We start from the raw sequence: 13,777 nt of genomic DNA, 5'->3' as shown, positions 1-13,777 counted from the left end.
CAGCCGTAGAAGGGGTCGGGGGAGGGGCGTGTGATGGAGATGGCATTCTCTAGGCTGCCGAGGGGCGTTTAGTAAGGGGCTGATCTTCAACACGTGGGTTTTGGGTCTTGCATGCGACTCCAGGTCCGATGCAGATGGAAAGTGTGTGCAGTGATCGGGCTGGGTTTTGTGTTTTTTCCCTCCTGGGAATGACAGAACCATTTTGATGCTTGGAATGTAAGCATCAAGTAGGTCACCCTGGAGACCAGACATGGCCCTTGGTGTACAGTCATGGACTGCCCCTCCCCTTGGTCTGGTCTTCAGTGCTTGGGCCTTTCTGTTGCCCAATGGTACAGTCCCAGGAGCTACCCTGTGCGTGGGAAGAGTCAGTAGGGGGAAGCCGTTGGAAGACTGGCGTGATGGGAGGAGGTGGGTGAGACTGTGTAGTAGGCACTTCTGGCATCCCATGGAGAAGTGTTGAGCTCTGAGTCTCTGCCTGATTTTCATGTACTGTTTGAAGCATCATTCACTGATTTTGATAATCCCGTGTCTTAAAAGGCTGATTTTCTGTTGTTGTGCTGTAATTAATTTAGATGATTAAAATGGATTTTAAAACAATTCTTAGGTTACAGTTTTACTTTATTTCAGTGACCTGCCTTGCGTTTGGATTCCTAGACGGAGCACACGCTAGCAGAAGCAGTCATTGTCATGTCCTGTGAGAATTCTGTCTTCTAGTTGGTAGGGGGAAATGCTGGAATTATTTGGAATTATTTTGGACGCCTGGATCCTTAAGGGTGAGAAAGAGGTGGGATGAATGAACACCAATAATGAAATTAAAGAGCAGTCTGTTTAGTGCTCTCTCATGGAGACCACTGCATGTGGCAGAAATACCTGAAAACTGATTCTAGCAGACCACGGCTTCTTTTTTTAAAAAAAATTTTTTTTATTATTTATTTGATGGGTAGAGTTATTAGAGAGAGAGAGACAGAGAGAAAGGTCTTCCTTCCGCGGGTTCACTCCCCAAATGGCTGCTATGGCCGGTGCACCACGCCGATCCAAAGACAGGAGCCAGGTCCCTCCTCCTGGTCTCCCATGCGGGTGCAGGGCCCAAGCACTTGGGCCATCCTCCACAGCCCTCCCGGGCCACAGCAGAGAGCTGGACTGGAAGATGGAGCAACCGGGACTAGAGCCCGGCGCCACAGGCAGAGGATTAACAAAGTGAGCCATGGCACAGGCCCCAACCACGGCTTCTTATCAGACAGTGGCCCTGCAAGGGAGCTGGCTCATATTTAGGGTCAGTGTAGAGGACAAAAATCACACTTTTGGGTCAAAAGTACCCCCAGAGAAATCCCCTAACTGGGCAGCACCTGTGTCACCAGAGGCAGGAGCCAAGAGCCAGCTCCTTAGATCACTTTTTTAAAGATTTTATTTATTTATTTGAGAGGTAGAGTTATAGACAGTGAGAGGGAAAGAACGGTCTTCCATTCACTTGTTCATTCCCCAAGTGGCCGCAACAGCCAGAACTGGGCCAATCCAAAGCCAGGAGTCTCCTCTGGGTCTCCCACGTACGTGCAGGGGCCCAAGCACGTAGGCCATCTTCTACTGCTATCCCTGGCCATCAGCAGAGAGCTGCATTGGAAGAGGAGCAGCCGGGATTTGAACTAGCACCCATATGGGATGCCAGTGCCACAGGCGGAGGATTAACCTGCTGCACCACAGCACTAGCCCCAGGTCACTTCTTTATCTACATAGATTGAGGTTCAGTCCAGGAGCAATTCTTGAATGATGGAAGGGAAAAAGAGCTGGTGTTGGGAAGGAGGTAGACGGAAGGTTCTGGAAACCACCGTTTTGCAGCTTCATCTCAAGGCAGGGGCCAACTGGAATAAAGCCACTGCAGCCTGTGTCCTGTCTCCCTCCCAGTCCCACTGCACAGCACAGAGGCGGGGTCCAGATGGGATTGTGAGGGAAGGTTGACCCAGGAGCCCTGTGGAGCTGGAAGGAAGTTTGGTATACCTGTCCACAGACCCTGGGATGTAGGGAAATGCCTTCCGATGTCTCCACCGAGAGAGCTGTGAGTTCCCGCTAATGGGAGCGCTTTGCTTCCAGCCTGGATTCTGTAGGAGTGATAGGTCGGAGTGGACAGAGTGGACACGGGCTCATACCCACCTGTTTCAGGGGATGCTAACTAAGGAAGCCCTTGGGCTCCTCTATTAGCATTGTGTTAAACCAGCTCAAAATGAGCCAGCTGCAACCCAGAAGTGGAAAAATAAACCAAGAACCAGAGAACCAACTCTGCCAAAGCAAACAGCAGAGTCAACTCCGCTCACGGTTCCAGAACAAAGCCTGCCTGTCCACTGCCGTGTCTCTATGGCATCCTCACCTCTGAAAGCCACAGGAGCCCCCCACCCCCACCCCGCGCGCGCGTGAATTGCTGAGGCTTTGGCATCTGTGCTGGGCTCTTTTCTAGGGTGGGTGTGTGGCACCCTTGAGGGAACACACAGTTGCTGAGGCTCGGAGGAGCTGGACCCCGCACTGCCAGGCGGAGCGGCACTGGGGGCATGCCCTGTGGGACCAGCCTGGAAAGCAGGAGCTGGGAGGAGTCCCAGCCAGGCCAGCCGCCCATGCCCGGCAGTATCTGCCCCAGAAGGAGGGACAAGTGGACAGAGTGCAGGAGGTCTTGCTTTGTTGATATCCAAAGGATCCAAAGAAATGTTTTGCATTTTCCCCCTTTGGACTTTTTAATAGCATTCCAAAAAAAAAAAAAAAAAATTCTCTCTGTTCACCAAGATAAGCTGTGGCCACTGGAGGGGATTTCTGACCCAGTGTACATGGCGCTGTGGAATTGTTTGTCTTTCAAATGCCATGCTGCAGACACAGCGCAGGCAGACAGCTTGGTGTCAGAAAGCAGGCTTTGAAATTTTGCAGCAACTGCAAATGAGTCATGCAGCAGCCAGCTCTTCTGATGGGGCTCACAGTCTGTGAGATCGGAACCCCCGGGGCCCTGCTGGCCCGAGGTGTCTGATCACTAGACGGTCCTGGGGTCTCCAGAGAGCGGCAGGGCCAGACAAGGCCTGTGTTCCAGAAACATTTTAAGGAGCAGACGAAAATGGTTACAGGGCCCCGGGGAAGCCTGAAACCAAGGGCTTAAAGAGTGCCCTCTTGGATTTATACAAGCTTTCTGGTCTCAACTCGCTTTCATGCAAGAGGAAAAGAAACAGCCCGCAGCTGCTCTGCTAACTCTGAAAAGTGTGTTTGATTCTCTCTGCCCCTCCCCGAAAGCAAAACACTTGTCAGAGCCACAGGAATCCCTGGCACAGTAGGTGCCCTCGCAGCACGTCCTGGGGCAAACAGAAGTGCCACGGAGCCTTCTCCAATTGTACTCATCCTGGAATTTTTTTTTTTTTAAGATGTATTTATTTACTTGAGAGGCAGAGTTACAGACAGAGAGAGGAAGAGACAGAGAGAGAGGTCTTCCATCCACTGGTTCACTCTCCAAAGGGCCACAACAGCCACAGCTGGGCTGATCCAAAGCCAGGAGCTTCTTCCGGGTCTCCCGCGTTGGGGCAGGGGCTCAAGCCCTTGAGCCATCTTCTACTGCTTTCCCAGGCCATCAGCAGGGAGCTGGAGCAGTTGGGATTCGAACCATCACCCATATGGGATGCGGGCGCCGCAGGCAGATGCTTAACCCACTATACCACAGTGCAGCCCCTCCCTCCACCCCCGATGTTTTTTTAATCCCAGAAAAAGTTAGGGGCACGGCTAGATAAGGCAGAAAAAAAGAGTCTTTAAGGAAGGATTGGAAAGCGTTGGGTTCAGCCTTCTGCTGGGGAGTGGAAAGGCAGCCCTTGCTCCCAGAGTTCACAGGCAAGAACATTCTCCATCCTCCTCCATGAGCAGCAGGCAGTGAGGTCGTTAGAGGCGGAATTTATTTATTTATTTATTTATTTATTTGACAGGCAGAGTGGATAGTGAGAGACAGAGAGAAAGGTCTTCCTTTTTGCCATTGGTTCACCCTCCAATGGCCGCTGCGGCCGGTGCGCTGTGGCCGGCGCATCGTGCTGATCCGAAGCCCAGAGCCAGGTGCTTCTCCTGGTCTCCCATGGGGTGCAGGGCCCAAGGACTTGGGCCATCCTCCACTGCACTCCCTGGCCACAGCAGAGAGCTGGCCTGGAAGAGGGGCAACCGGGACAGAATCCGGCGCCCCAACCGGGACTAGAACCTGGGGTGCCAGCGCCGCAGGTGGAGGATTAGCCTATTGATCTGCAGCGCCGGCCAGGAGGCTGAAATTTTAAAAACCCACAGGTTGATGTCCTTACGGCTCGATTCACGCCACACTTTCCAGCTGGGTCGACAGTGGTTTTAAATTCCCAGGAGGTTTGTTTTTGCTGGCCTGTCTTGCGGCTTGCTGTTTATGCGGGGACAAACGCTGAAATTGTGTGTGTGTGTGTTGTTCGTGAATTTATAAAAACTTGCCAAGCCAATCCAAGTCCTGTGACAGCAGCTTCACACATCCTCAAGTGAAAAAAAAAAAGGCAAAAATAAAAGTTTTAAAAGGGCAGGAGTGTTTCATTTTCACAAGTTGGCCACTGCCCGAGACGAGTAGAGGGAAGGAAGGAGGAAGGTGCTCACTGCATCCCAAAGGCAGGGCGCCCTTTGCTGAGCTGGCAGGTGCATTTGTACATGGAGCTTGCAGGGCCTGGATGCAGAGGTGTGTGTGTGTGTGTGTGTGTGTGTGTGTGTGTCCGTCCATCCGTGTGTCTGTCCCATTTCCCCACAGAAACATGCCAGAGGCACTTGGACCGTGTGGTGTCTCTGTGTGGCCTCATGTGGGCGTTCTCCCAAAGGACCAGACTTTATGATGACTTTTAGATTAAACAACGACAACAGTGTCTCTTCCCAGCACGGTCCCGCGTGCCTTTCCCTGCCGATGGGGGGAGGAAAGCTCCGTGAGATTAAATGCGGTGTGTGAGCAGCTGTGTGCAGGTTTTATCCTGTGGCCGGCCAGATGGACAGAATGCCGACCATGTCTCAAGTCTCCATAGAGAGTCTGGGCACACCAGGGGGGTCCCAGCCTGAGCATCCGCTTTCCCGGTCAGTCCCAGGCATGGTAGTCTCCAGGAAGTGAGCACCACTTACCAAACACACCTGCTCTGGGCAGAAGGCATGCCAGGGTCCCAGGGAACTCTGTCCCTTCCAGAGCCCCCCTGCACATGCACCTGCAGCCAGCCGAAGGCTGTGTGTGTGCTTGCGTGTTGCTGTGTTTTCAAAACAAACAAAACTTTGTGTGCTGGCCCCTGGTCACCAGCTTAGAGCACAAGGATGCATGGAGTTGAAAGCTGATCAGGTGTTGTGCCAGTCTCAGTACCTGGAGAACAGTTTTCTAATGGATAGAAATGCAAACTCATTCCTAAATAAAATGCCGAAAGCAGCTGTCAGTGTGCATACTCAAGCCTGGTTATTATCTGCCCATCTGGTAACGCTCTGAAGCCCTGTGGTCAGGTGGAAAGAAAAAACAAGGGTTTAAGTACGACGTCGGAGCATTAAATGCAACAAACCCTGTGCTTTCTGGCTGGCGGCCGGAGATGCGCACTGGTCATCAACCTGCAGAGGGCTGGTGGCTCAGGAGGAGAGTTATAGGGATGGACCCCTAACTCCCAGCCAAGAATGTTCAGGGCACTTCTTGGCTTTTAGAACTTGCATGCCAAGGGCTTTTAGGAACGAGCCCCTTGACCTTGTGTGACAAGCAGTGGGGTAGCCTCGGGCCAGCCCAGTCCCACGCCCGCCACTTACTCTCTCTCTCATATCTCAAGGAAGGGAGGTGCGGCAGCGGCCCAGCCGTCTGTGGTGACACGGGAGAGCTGATGCATCCGGGCATCCCAGCGGTATTTTGGAGGGGCCGAATCTCTGGCTCTGGCTCTGGCACTTTTGAGACTTGTTGATCTTCCTCGGCCTTCTCGGTCTATCCATTGCTCCCGGGGAATGGTGTCTTCTACATTTTTAGCAGCCTTTTTCCTCTCCCCAAGCCCATTTGTACAAGATGGGTTTTGCTTCTGCTGATGTCCATCTTGCCCTACCTGTTGCAATTAACGCATCTAATACGTGCTGGGCTGGGGGTGCGGGGAGAGAACATTGGGGACCTTTTGATTTCATATCCTGGCTGTGTGTTTCAATGGGGGTGAGCTTCCACTTTGAAATCCAGTCTTGCTTCGTTTGATTTCTTTTTCTTTTAACGTTCTCTCTCTTTTCCAACTGTTCTGTCTTAATTCCTCCTCCTTAATGTTTCCCCACCACCACCACCTCCTCCCTCCCCAATAACCCCACACACCTGGTATTCTGCTTTTTCTCAGGCTTTTTGTTGCTTTTGTTTCTAGACTTTATCGCAGAGAATCGTGATTGTTCGGTTGCCTTCCCTTCATAGCTTCGTCCCTTTTTATTTCGCTCGCAGCATTTTCTCAGCCAAGTTTCTAAACAATCACACGTATTGGTTGAGAAATACAGATTCCGAAAGGCTGGTTTTTTCCCCTCGTGTTTGGGTTTTTCTTCCCCCCCTCCCTCCTCCACCTCACACTTGGCTTGGAGCTCCCAGTGGTTGAGAGTTTGCTTCTGTGATCGTGGGCCTGGCCACCACAGCAGGTGCCACGGGAGCCGCCTCCGACACACAGAGCTGGGTCAGACCATACCAGGGCAAGTCACTCCTGCCTTGCTCCTCGAAGGCACTGACACCATTTTTGTGTCCTGGCATTGTCCTGCCTGCCTTCAGCTTGTGTGTCTCCAACATTTTTTGTTGTTGTTGTTGCTGTTCCCCTCTGGTTTTCTTTGAAGACACAGTCAGCCGTGGGGGGATCTGTAGGTGCGGGCCACCAAGTCCATGCTGTCGTATTTTCCTTTTTGTCAAATCCAAAAGGAAACGTCACCATAAGGAGCTGGAAGATTCTGGTTCATGGCCTTGTGAATCTTGATGGCCTTTGAATCCTCATGGTCTCTGATAGCCTAAATCAGTTTGCTCCCAGGAGGTCTCTGGGGGCTGAGCTGCTTCAGGGCAGAGGGTGGGGCCGGGAGCCGGGGACGCACTCAGCTCTTCATTCTGCATGCTATTTCGTGCAGCATCTGTTATTTTTTCCCTCCCCCCCGCCTTCCCCGAGTTATGCTTGAGTTATGAATGAGAATGGCCTCTACAATCATGATGTCTCCCGCACACTCTACACCTTGCTCCTCTGCCAGCTCTCCAAGGCATGGGCCTGACTCTTCTTTGAGTTCCCTTGTCCTACAGCATAGGTTTCAGCTGCCTTAACAACAACTTGTCGAGAGCATTAGAAGGAAAGAAATGGAAGGCAGGCGGTTGCCGTCTCTTGTTTGTTCTCTTAGAAGTCAGACATCCCGGAGACGGCAAGAAAGCAGCGAGGGTGGGGAGCAGGGACACCAGGGCAACTTACCCCAGACTTGATCCCGGGACTCTCCCACGTTGTTGTCCAGGCAGCTGAGCCTCCCATGCCACCATGACAATCACCATGCAATAGCCAGTAGTGGAGCCAGCTTCCCCAGGCCCCTTTTTGTGTGCACAGAAAAGGGAGCTGCGCTGAGCCTTGCCCTGTTGCTAGGTGCTAAGCGCCCTCCCTGCCCGCTCCTCTCCCTACCCCCTGGGCAGAGGTGTGGCCCCTGTTGGCCAACGCAGTGAATCGTAGCACAACGCAAGAAGAGAGCGCGTTCAGACCTCTGAGGAGGGAAACCAAATTTACCCACAAGAGCCCACGAGCTGAGCACCTCCCCCTGCCCGGAACTGGATCCACTACTGGCCCCAGGATTCTGATGAGGGACCCTGTCTGGAATGGGCCGGAAGCTGGAACTCGATGCTCTGCAGACCAGTGCTCAAAACCGTGGTCCCTTTTGAGCGACCACCTTCCATCCAGAACATGTGCGTTTCTCCTTCCTCGCCCAGATCCAGCTCACAAGGTAGCTCATTGCTTCTTGCATCTGTCGAGGGCTGCGCTGGATTTTCATGTGCGTTGTGGTCAGACTTGGATGCAAGGAATGTGTTTTGTTCCCCCCAATGTAGCGCACCACCCTGGGAAGTGCATGTCACAGACCAACTCTACCTTTACCTTCACCACCTGTCGCATCCTGCATCCTTCAGACGAGCTCACGCGGGTCACACCAAGGTAAGGCACCCCAGCCCAGGCGGGCAGCGGTGGCATGGGGACGGGACACCCCCTTCTCTGCAGAGCTTAATGTTGAGGGAGGCCCAGCAGAGAGGCTTACAGCGGCTAACTGGAGCGTCTCCCAAGCATTTGTGAGCCACCGGTTCTGGGTCCTTCTTTCCCTTTGAGTCGAGGCCCTTGTAGATTCAGATCCAGCTCAGGGGAAGAGACCTGGACCCTCCTCTGATGGCCTTTTGTGTTGGCCACGGAATGGGTTCATGGGCTCCTCTTTAACCAACCGAGGCTGACACTCCCACTGGCCCTACAGCCAGTTCTGATGGATTTTTTTTGCCAATAGAGCAAAAAACAGCCTGTGTTACTGTGTTCTGGGGGAGCTCCTGTGCTTTTTGGGACAGACCCAAGGAACCATGCACCAGGGGCAAACCATAATGACCAACAAGACCAAGCCCCCGAGACCGAGCCACACAGCCGGCAGGGTCCACCTCTTCTGAGGTTTCATCTGGCAACAGAGAGTACGGGTGTGGTGTGGCTTGGTTTCTCCAGGCTGATTCCAGCCACAGCTCCCAGTTGCATGGAGAAGGGTCCCCCTCAACACAGGAGAGGGACCCCCCTGCCCCCAGCACTTTTCCCATAGTGCAGTCAAGCAAGTTGCCGGGGGTTGGTGGCAGGTGCAATAGAAAGGGAGGGCGGCGACATGGGCCGCTCAGAGGGAGCAGCCCCGAGGAGCACCCTCAACTATGAATAATTCTCCACAGGTCATGTGAGGAGGACGACGAAGCAGCCATAAGCCCCGTTGAGCTGACAGGAGGTGTAGGGCAAGAGAGTCTGAGCCCACGGGCGAGGCAGGGGGTGAGCACACGGCCAGCAGGTGCCTGCCCTGGCAGAGTCACGTGGAAGGGGCTGTGTGTGCACGCGCGGCCGCCACTAACCCGGGGACTCGGGCTTGGGTGTGTCTCTGTGGTGGCGCCTGGCTAACGCGGCCTTGATGGTTGAGACCCCTAACCCATCTAAATGCCCCCCGTGAAGCCGAGTGCCGGCACTAATCGAGGCCTAACCTGCAGTTCTCACCAGACGGGGGTCTCTGAGTTTTAGCTTTGTCGTTTCTGTCTGCCCTTCCTGCCCCGGGAGCCCCTGGCTTCCTCGTCCTGTGGGTCGATGTTTGGAAAAAGTGGTTGCTCCAAGCTTCCTGGAGCATCCCAGGAAGGAGCCGGTGCCACGGGTCACTTTTGCACTCTTGTGGCTACAGCCACAGAACTCAAAAGTCCTCCTGGCCTTGTTGGGCAAAACACCCACAAAAGCTGCAGCAAGAGTGGTCCTGCCTGCCCGAGTCTGAATGAAAGGCTTCTTGAAACAAAACGGAATGCTCGCTAGGAATGGCCGCGTAGACAGGATTTAACATCCAAGACTTTTTTTTTTCTTGCCCTGTGTTGCTTGTACATCAGCATTTGTACAATTCCTCCGGTGCCTTTTGAGGAATCCACATTTTTTAGCCTTAGGAATCTGCTGTGGTTTCTGATCTCATGTTTCTCTGAGTATTCCCAACGCGCCAGCATGCCCACTCCTGAGCTTATGTGAGATGCACCTGTTCTGGCTGATCCAGCCACATGGTGCCTCCGGCTTGTTTCTGGCCGTCGAATGCTCTCTCCTGCAACAGGGGGCGCTTCTCAGGTCATTTCAAGGACCTGCTTCTCTTCTTCCCTCCCTGTGGTTAGTACCTTGCCCAAGGTGTCCAGGCCTCCGTTGGCCAGGTCTTCTGTCCACGCCCCCAGGGACCACCCAGCTGACTTGCTCCAAGAGCTGCTGGCAATCCTCAAGCAGAGTCCAGGGCAGGCCCCGTAAGACTGTTTGGAGGGGTGGTGCCCATTCAGAAACAGGCAGGTTTTGCATGCCTGTAGGTCCTCACCGCCTCCCCACAGCAGCTGTTGAAACCGGTCCTATCTCTTAAGCACACAGCATGCCTACCCCACCCCCAACCTCGCTGCCCCTCCGAGAAACCTTGCTGTCCTGACGGCCTTCAGAGCTGGCTCCCAGCAGCTGGCACCTAGTGAGCCCTCCATCACCACGACACGCGTGCATGAGCAAGTCGCTCTGCTTTCCTTCGGGGTAGCTCGGGCGTCACACACTCCAGGGGCCTTTTTGTAGGTAGCACAGTAGACATCAGTCTGATCACACAGGCTAGGGGTGGCTCCCTCTGGCCACAGCTCCGCCCATCAGGATGGACTGGGACAGCACGATGCAGAGGGCAGGGCACTGTGCCAAGGCTCAGGAGTTGGGTGCTGCCTTGGACTTAACCAGCACTGCCTGGCCTTGGTGTTTGTTTTTTTTTTTTGTTTTTGTTTTTGTTTTGTTTTTTTTTTGCCAGCCTCTTGCCTCTCGCAGCCGTGGCTCACGTCTTTGCCCTGGGTAGAGGGAGCAGTGGTCTGAGCAAGGCATGCTGAGAGCATCCTCCCCTGCCTTCCGACAGCCTTGGGGTCCCTGGGGCTTGGGCTTGGATCCATTAGCTGGGTGTGACATTGAGTTAAGGCACCTCTGCCTCTGCACCTGTTTCTGTGTCTGAGTGGGGGCCGGTTATCCCCGCTCACCAGGGGGCAGCAAAGGGAGTCATGTGCAGCTTCCTGGCGACTTCAGCCAAGCCTCGTGTAGGGAAATCAAAGGCTTCTGTGGGCCAGAGGTGAGAGGGAGGAGCAGAGGTGTCTCCTCCTCCCCACCCCGAGCTGTGTCTCCAGCAGGGCACTGGCCCCTGATCCTGCCTGTGGCACTTGTGGGCACTCCTGGCAAATAACCCATCCTCCTTTCCTTCCAGCCTTAACTCAGCCCCGACTCCAGCTTGTGGCAGCGCGGGCCACTTGAAGTCCACGCCAGTGGCCACGCCGTGCACCCCACGGAGGCTGAGCCTGGCCGAATCCTTCACCAACGTCCGGGAGTCCACAACCACCATGAGCACGTCCCTGGGGCTGGTGTGGCTGCTGAAGGAGCGGGGCATTTCTGCGGCCGTGTACGACCCCCAGAGCTGGGACAGGGCTGCCCGGGGCTCGCTCCTGCACTCCTATGCGCCCAGGATGGCCGTGATCCCCTCCACCCCACCCAACTCGCCTATGCAGACCCCCACGTCCTCCCTGCCCTCCTTCGAGTTCAAGTGCACGAGCCCTCCCTACGACAACTTCCTGGCTTCCAAGCCGGCCAGCTCCATCCTGAGGGAGGTGAGGGAGAAGAAGAGCCTGCGTAGCAGCGAGAGCCAGACCGACGTGTCCGTCTCCAACCTCAACCTCGTGGACAAAGTCAGGAGGTTTGGGGTGGCCAGAGTGGTGAACTCAGCAGGGCGAGCGCATGTCCACACCTTGACTGAGGATCAGGGACCTCTCCTCGGCGGGCCGCCGGGACCAACACACGCCCTGGTCCCCGGAGGCCTGGTCCCCGAGGGCCTGCCTCTGGGATGCCCCACGGTCACCAGTGCCATCGGCGGGCTACAGCTCAACAGTGGCATCCGGCGGAATCGTAGCTTCCCCACCATGGTGGGGTCCAGCATGCAGATGAAAGCCCCTGTGACTCTCACCTCAGGCATCTTGATGGGTGCTAAGCTCCCCAAACAGACTAGCTTACGGTGAGGAGGGGGCCTGCGGCCCCAGAGCAGGCCGGCGCTCCCCGCTGCCTCCCTTCCACCCCGCCACAGCGCGCGCACTCCTCCTTCCCGTCTCCATCCGCGCCCTCCCGAGCTCGACAAATCAACCTCGTGCCTCAGGGTGGGCAGAGCCGAGGCCGTGTAGAATGTGTACATAGGACTCGGGGCACCTTGCACCTGCCCCGCCCCTTCCTCCGGCCCTGCAGGAAGGGCCCTCCGCACCATCATCACCCTCGCGAGGATTTGGCTTGTGCTCACCCCGGGGGAAGGTTCCTCTTCGTCTTCTTTCCCCCTCAAGAAGCACTGAAACTCCCAAGTGTGTTCTTATCCCATGGATAGGAAGCCAGTGAATCCTGGGGCTGACTGCCCGCTGCACGCCACGAGTGCACCTGCCGCCCCGGGGCCCTGGGCCACCTCGCCTCGGCCACCCCACAAGAGGCTTAGGAGCCTCGGGCCTTGGCCACCTGCCGCTGACGTAGCTTTTCATGATGGGAGAGATCTTCTTCCGTTGACGGGCAGCCCGGCTTCTCCCACCCGCGCGACCCTGCCTCTGTGCGCGGTCATTTTTCTGTTGAGGCGTGACGCTCTCTTTCATCAGCCGTCAGCCTAGGCGTCGGACCCAGCAGAGAACGGGTTCACACTGAGCAGCCCCTTCTGCGTCCTGTGTGATTGCTTTTTATCCTTCCGTGTTTTTAAACGCAGGGAAGTCGCAGTCCTGACAGCGTGCGTCCTCTCTGTGGTTCCGTGATACCAAAAGAGGAATTCCAGATACCGCAAGCCGCTAACCAGTGCAGCGTGCTTCCGGGTCGCAGTGTCACAACCCAGTCGATTTCAGACCAGAGCCCAAGACAGCTTCCACTGTAGGACTGAAAGGAAAAGGGATAGGGACAGACCTCGGGGAGAACCAGAACCGACACCAAACCGATTCCAGGGAAAAACGAGGCTTTGGTGTCCTTAGGGTGAAACGCAAGCTGGCCAGCGTGGCTCAGCTATGTCCCGTTTTCCGTCTTGTTTCGGAACAGAGGCTGTCACAACCAGGTGTCTTCCTCCCCCTGCCCCCAGCCCTTTTTCTCCGTGTGCCACTTTCTGTCCTTAGAAGAACAACGGAGGTGCTTTTGGAAAGAACTACGCATGCACGAACCAGGGAGCCTGGTCCTGTCGCTGTCACTGATCCAGTCGTGAACTTTTATTTATTATTTGTTGTGTGCCGTTTTGTAAACAAACACCCTCTCGCCTTCCAGCTTCGGCCACGGTGCATCGGTGGCATCCCAATCGAAGCAGGGATTGATTTGTTGTAATCTGAGCACTGCACTGGACGCCATGGGGTTCCGTGACCAGACTCCTACGGGAAGGGTAACATCCCAAGGCAATAGGTTGTCATTTTGTGTCCCCACCTGGAGTGTCCTGCCCCTGAGTGACGGCAGCCTCATGTCCACCGAGGACACTGGCAGAGGAGTCCCCAAGGAGCAAGCCTCAGTCCCACGATTTCAAATTATTTATTCTCCTAACACCTGTTTTTTTTTTTTTAATTATGTTCTCAGCTCTCCTCACTGTCGTAGGTGTGCGCTCTGTGCGAGTAACGTTATCTCCCTTGATTTGAATGTATTTTAAAGCAGCAGGTGGAGTAACAAAGGAACGTGAAAGCCACGCGCTGAATGGACCACCCCGTGTAGAGAGCGAGGAGCCAGCGCTGCCACCAAACTACCAGTGTCTAAACCGGCAACTCGGAGGCCGCAGTATTTAGCGTAGTAAATAAATCAAATGAGCAACATTGTGCAGCCACTACCAAGAAGTGTGTTGTGATGCATCAGACATCAACAATAAAATCTCATTCGCTAACGAGAACCAATAAAATAAGCTCAAATGATGGAAACCACGCTGGTATTCTGATTTGTGTTGTCCTTTTAACCTATACAATGGGAACAGGAGTAAATCCTAGGGCTCATCCGTTGGGTATATTTTGAGTTGTGTCCCAGGGGTTGTTACATTTGGGGGACAGTGATGTTCACTAGTGAGTCAGGCT

At 54.7% G+C, this 13,777-nt stretch overlaps 1 protein-coding gene across 36 annotated transcripts in view; it reads left to right on the top strand.

The window, feature by feature from the left end:
• TRAK1 (trafficking kinesin protein 1) overlaps positions 1 to 13,630 on the top strand; it is a 195,183-nt gene extending 181,553 nt beyond the window's left edge. For 15 of the 36 annotated variants that reach the window (XM_070050990.2, XM_070050991.2, XM_089306491.1 and 12 more), the window contains 2 exons: positions 8,033 to 8,135; positions 10,939 to 13,630. In XM_070050990.2, coding sequence (XP_069907091.1) covers positions 8,033 to 8,135; positions 10,939 to 11,740 — 905 coding nt within the window. In that variant the 3' untranslated portion in view covers positions 11,741 to 13,630. Of the gene's footprint in view, positions 1 to 5,789; positions 5,862 to 6,326; positions 7,930 to 8,032; positions 8,136 to 8,890; positions 8,985 to 10,938 lie in introns of those variants that run through there. The other 21 variants (XM_089306507.1, XM_089306504.1, XM_089306508.1 and 18 more) reach the window with 11 other exon arrangements.
• The last annotated feature ends 147 nt before the right edge of the window (positions 13,631 to 13,777 follow it).

The sequence above is a fragment of the Oryctolagus cuniculus genome, chromosome 10, assembly GCF_051225735.1.
Source record: "Oryctolagus cuniculus isolate XC-2025 breed Fujian yellow rabbit chromosome 10, ASM5122573v1, whole genome shotgun sequence".
Taxonomy (NCBI): Eukaryota; Metazoa; Chordata; class Mammalia; order Lagomorpha; family Leporidae; genus Oryctolagus; species Oryctolagus cuniculus.
This window is presented reverse-complemented; position numbering and strand designations above follow the sequence as displayed.